General features: G+C 44.9%; 1 protein-coding gene across 1 annotated transcript in view; it reads right to left on the minus strand.

Moving 5' to 3' along the window:
• The window catches only part of LOC143984036 (aquaporin-5-like), a 37,761-nt gene extending 32,209 nt beyond the window's left edge, over positions 1–5,552 (minus strand). Inside the window, exon 1 of the mRNA XM_077484311.1 lies at positions 5,132–5,552. Within this exon, the coding sequence (XP_077340437.1) occupies positions 5,132–5,494 (363 nt within the window). The 5' untranslated portion in view covers positions 5,495–5,552. The remainder of the gene's footprint in view (positions 1–5,131) is intronic.
• Positions 5,553–6,000: the final 448 nt, after the last annotated feature.

A 6,000-nucleotide genomic window follows, 5' to 3' on the forward strand; every position in this document is an offset into this window, starting at 1 on the left:
TGAGGAGAGAGAGAGGGAGGGTGGGGCCGAGCCATGGCTCCATGTCTGAATGAAAACATAGAGCAGCGGCTTGACTCAGGTGCCCCCCATAGCAAGCTGCGTTGGCACTCGACAGGAGGGAGGAACCAGGAGAGCCGAAAGGGGACCCGAGAAGAGGAGGATCGGGGCTGCTCTGTGCAAAACCACCGCACAGAGCAGGTAAGTATAACATGTTTGTTATTTTTCAAAAAAATAAATTAATATTACTTTAAGGAACTTACAATCTAAGGTCCCTGCCTCTCATGCATACTAGCTCAAATTTGCCTACCAACATGTGTTTGGAGTATGGGTGGCAACCTTTGCAAACACAGGGAGAACATACAAACTCCATGTAGGTCAGGTTGTGGTTGGGATTTGAACTGGTGACCCTAGTTCTGCAATGCTAACCACTATGCCCTGTGCTGTGTAAAAATAAGCATGTTTATCTAGTACAAGTATGCATGTTTATGGCCCAAAATATGGCGGCCTCCTGTGCAGTGACAATCTTGCTGCCTAACATGAATATTTGTACCTGCGGTGGAGACGAGTCCAGTGGCTGTTTCCAAAATAAGAAAAAAAAACTATAGCAATGTGTTGAGAAAGTCCATCACTTGCCTTCCTGTGAGCAAACATAGCGGGGGGGATCAGTTAAGACCTACAGATGCAACTTTTCCCCAGTAACATTGTAAATGGTCAGATCAGGTGAATATGATTTTATGTCTATCACATATCGTATATACTCAAGTATAAGCCGAGTTTTTCAGCACATTTTTGGCTTATGCTCGAGTAGCTGTGCCCATCTGCAGCCTCGTGCACCTGATCTCCCGCTGCTTTGATATGCAGTCTAGTCGGTGGCCGTCAGAGCTGGACTGGGACAGAAATTTGGCCCTGGACTTCATCCAGACCGGCCCCTTACATCAGAGTGTCCCACCAGCAGCCCCCTTACACCAGGGTGTCCCACCAGCAGCCCCCTTACACCAGGGTGTCCCACCAGCAGCCCCCTTACACCAGGGTGTCCCACCAGCAGCCCCCTTACACCAGGGTGTCCCACCAGCAGCCCCCTTACACCAGGGTGTCCCACCAGCAGCCCCCTTACACCAGGGTGTCCCACCAGCAGCCCCCTTACACCAGGGTGTCCCCCCAGCAGCCCCCTTACACCAGGGTGTCCCCCCAGCAGCCCCCTTACACCAGGGTGTCCCCCCAGCAGCCCCCTTACACCAGAGTCCTCCCCCCACGTGTACTCACAGTTCTGAAGGCAGCTTCTCATCTTCCTCTCTCCAGTCATGTGATAACAAGTGATAGGGGAGAGAGGAAAGAAAGTCGGCCGGCTGTCTATCTCCCCCTGCAGGCTGGAGGGAGCATAACGCCTAATGCTCTCTCTAGCATATGACGGAAGCTTCTCCTCCTGACAGGCAGGGAATCGCGATCGCTCACTGTCGGAGAGGAGCGGCTCCAGGACTGCACCAGACCGGCCCACTGAGCCATCGGCCCACCGGGAATCTCCCGGTAGTCCCTATGGCCAGTACATGCCTGGTGGCCGTGCAGTGTAACAAAGCCCCACCTTCTCCTCGTCCTCATCCATGATAGGCAGAATACTGACTCACTGCCGGGAAACTGAAACAGTGTTCCGTCACGGACGAGGACGAGGAGGAGGCGGGGTTTGGTTACTCTGCACAACCGCCGACTAGACTGCATGTCACAGCGCCAGTGTTCTGGAGATCAGAGATTAGGTACATGAGGCTGCAGATTGACACAGTAAGGCAGGGAGATGGCACAGTGGGGCATGCAGATGGCACAGTGAGGCATGGAGATGGCACAGTGAGGCATGCAGATGTCACAGTGAGGCATGCAGATGGCACAGCGAGGCTGCAAATGGCACAGGAAGGCTGCAAATGGGCACAGAGAGGCTTTAGATGGGCATTGTTGATCTTCTTTTCCACTTACAGTAGCTGCTGCATTTCCCACCCTAGGCTTATACTCGAGTCAATACGTTTTCCCAGTTTTTTGTGGTAAAATTAGGTGTCTTGGCTTATATTCGGGCCGGCTTATACTCAAGTATATACGGTAACTCATTTTTAGAGAGAGCATTGCCTAAAGCCCCATACACACTATTAGATTTTCTGCAGAATTTTGTCTTCAGATTTACTAAAACCATATAATATGAGGTCAAACCTTTATGCCCTATATACACGGTCAGAAATTCTGACGGAAAGGGTCAAATCGGATTATATTGTCGGAAAATCCGATCGTGTGTGGGCTCTATCAGACTTTTTTAGTCAAAAATCCAATGGAAAAAATTTGAGAGCAGGATCTAAAATTTTCCGTCAAAAAAATCAGATCGGACTTTTTCCGATCGTTTGTAGAGAATTCTGATGGACAAGGTGCCACACATGCTCACATCAAATTATGAGACCAAAGCTATTGGCTACAAGCCTCTACGTAGTCCCATTGTACGCAACGAACGTCACCACGTTCCGAACAATCGGATTTTCCAACAACTTTGTCCGACCGTGTGTATGCAACACCAGTTTCGGACAAAATCCGACGGATTTTGTGGATGGAATGTCTGACCGTGTGTACAAGGCATAAGAGTTTCAATTTGTATGCAATCAGACAGGCCCTTGCACTACATGGTTTTGGTAAATATGAAGACAAAAATCTGCAGAAAATCTAATAGCGTTTATAGGGCTTTAGAGATCTCTCATTGCTCCCCAGTATTTATTAAAATATGCTCTTCATCCTCTGCAGAAACAAAGGCTTTAATCATGATGCATTAAGGAATATATTCCGCATTTGGCAGTGTTTCTTTTTCATCTTTTATTGTTATCTTTTTTATGATTTCTTCTTAGTTCCAACAATATTTTCCAAGACATTAGTTTATGAAGTGCAGGCAAATCCCATTAGCTCAAAGCTCCAGACACATATCGCAGATACAGTTTCACTTTATTAACTAGACTAAAAATATATTTGACTTTTTTTCCTGTAATGTGGGGGAAAGGTACATTATTTAACTACAGACAGGTTTATAGCCACAAAAGAAATGAAGAAAATGTTTCAAATGCTATGTTTATATTGGGAATATTCAGAACCGAGGCGCATTTTTAAAATGGCTTTTCTAGCGTTTATTTATATTTGAATTGTAGCTGGATGTTCCTATTGTGTGTGCAATGATTACTGGTTTCTGCTTTGAAACGTTTCATTATAGGCACTTTATACAGAAAGCACTGGAGGTAGAAGGTGCGACTGATGTTGGGTCTATAAGGCATATATTATATAGGTTTGCAAAATTGCAGCCCTACAGTGATATGTTATTTGGGAAAGGGAGGTTAAAGTGAACCTGCTTCGGCCTGCATTGGCGGATTGCAGGTTTACTATAGAGTGCACCTGTGCTCAGACTATAGACGTTAAAATATTTATATATTCTTAACAATTGGTAAATGAAGTTTAAATAAATCATTGGCCTCTGTAACTGCAGGAACCATTAACATTAGGTTGTATTTGAGTTCTCAGTAGCCTAGAGCACCCGCACTGCGTTTGCATTAGAAGGCTGGAAGGCTGCTAAGTCACTGCTGTGAGAGGGAACAGAAAGGGATGGGATGCAATTTTTTTTCTGGGTTGCAACTTTTTTCTGAAAACACTAGATATTTGACAGTCATGACTGTCTTCTGCTTCTATCATTTCTAACTTAGCCATTGAGCAAGTATGCAAGTGAGGAGTTTGACTTGCACCATTTATGCAGTCTGCTGCTGACACTACTCCTGTAGGCATAGGCATGTGCAGGGGGTGTGTCAGGTGTGCCTGAACGCACCATAATCACTATGTGCAGTGCCAATTCCCCCTCCTGACCACCCCCCCCCCCCATTATGCCTCTCCCAGCTGCTGCAAGGGTGCTGTTTCAGGATGGGGAGTGAGGGAAGGGGCTGATAAATATATTTTCACTGGCCCTTTCCTTTTCTAAATGAACACAGTCAACACACTCACTCACTGTGTTCATTTATAACGGAAGCATAGTAAACTGTGTTTATTATGCTTCAGTTTCTGAATGAACAGGAAGCTGTTCAGCACAGAGCACTTCCCATTCATTCCCTGTCCAGTGCAACTGAGGCTGCAGAGAAAGGCATTTGAGTTTTGGGGTACACATCCTAATGCAATAGGCTGCGCACACCTATGCCTGTAGGTAAAGTTCACTGTCACTACTCCTGTAGCAACTTCCCAGCAGTGTAGTGGTGGGAATTCACACTCACCCTGTGACCCCTCCCCACCACATGAGTTCACTGCACCTGGGGCAGCCGCCCCTCCTACCTCCCCTTCCCCCTTGTCCTGGCCCTGCATATGCATTCTGGGTCAATCAGTAAGAAATTAAATTAAACCAGACGGACAGGCAAGTGATATTTTTAGAAGGAGATCAGCAATGGCAGTCTCTATATGTATTTGATGCCTAAATTTTTTTTTATGTTAGTAGAAACCCTGTACAGGTGTTCCCCACTTTTAAGTACACAATGGGGTTTATTTACTAAAGCTGGAAAGTGCAAAATCAGGCTCACTTCTGCATAGAAACCAATGAGCTTCCAGGTTTTATTACCAAAGCTTAATTGAACAAGTTGGGGTTAGAAGCTGATTGGTTTCTATGCAGAAGTGAGCCTGATTTTTCACTTCCCAGCTTTAGTAAATAAACCCCATTGCGTACTTAAAAGTAGGGTATGCCTGTAAGTAAGTACAGTATTCTTAGTGAACCTTTGCCAATTAGTCAGTGCACACTGATAATTAGAGGTCCCATAACCAGATTTATGGACCAATGGTTTGTATATTACCATATTGCACTAATCTAGTCTTGCACTAAGGGTGCTTTTTGTGTGGGTTTCCTCTAAGTGCACTGTTTTTTTGCCACAACCCAAAAGCACGGTGGTGCCATTGTAAACTTTAGGTAAGTTTATGCCTACTTTAGCTCACTCTGTGCTTGACTGACTGCAGAAGAAATATATTGTGTAAACTTATCTTGGTAGAAATTTTGGAATTTGCTGGAAATATATATATGAATGCAATACATACACATACAATACATTACACATGCATTCTTGTTATTGTCCATTGACTTTCCATCACAGCAACTTACCCCATTAACACCAAAGTTTCCATGAAATTCTTCAGGAGTAAATTCATATAGCAAGCCAGCTCCAATCGCGGCTCCCAACAGTTGGGCACAGACATAACAAATGGCACGAAACAAGGAAATCTGAGATGACACCAGGAATGCCACAGTCACAGCTGGATTAAGATGTGCACCACTGATATGCCCAATGGACTGGACAAGCGTCCCAATGCCCAGACCAAATGTAAAGGATATCTGCAAGACTGTCGGAAGTTGTGATGGCCAAGTCAATGTCGAGCCAAGTCCGAAGAAGACAAATATCAAAGTTCCCAAAAGTTCTGCAGCAAATGCCCGTGTGAATGCCCCACTACACATCTCCATGATCATTATTGGATAATGCACGGCCAGAAGAGAAGAGAAACTCCTTATTAGAAATGTTTGCCTTCTGTAGATCTCAATGAATGATATGGGAAGGAGCACAGCAACAAATTATATACAAGGTAGGATGATTGCAATGTTACAAGGGGTGGCACCCAGCCCACAGAAAATGATAGCTCCTATCTTTCTGAAACACAAAACGTTCATACTGCTTCAGAGGCTCCTTTAGTAATGATGATACAGGTGAGCATCCTTCCCAACAAATTATGCCTGGACAGAAGGAGCCGATAGGCATGTTTCTCCTCTGAATACTTGCAGCTTAGATGAATAAAATGTTACTGGAGAGAGCAGACACTTTCCTTAGTATATGTAAGTATTGTCATCTGGGAACACATGTGATCTACTCATGCCACATTGTTGACTTGCTAACATGAGACACTAAGATGGAAGTCAATGACTTGTATGAAAATCGCTCCTCATTATATACTGGTTCTGTCTCTTATTAATTGTGCAGT

Source organism: Lithobates pipiens, unplaced genomic scaffold (assembly GCF_037356315.1).
Source record: "Lithobates pipiens isolate NorthernLeopardFrog02 unplaced genomic scaffold, aLitPip1_a1.2 Scaffold_16, whole genome shotgun sequence".
NCBI lineage: Eukaryota > Metazoa > Chordata > Amphibia > Anura > Ranidae > Lithobates > Lithobates pipiens.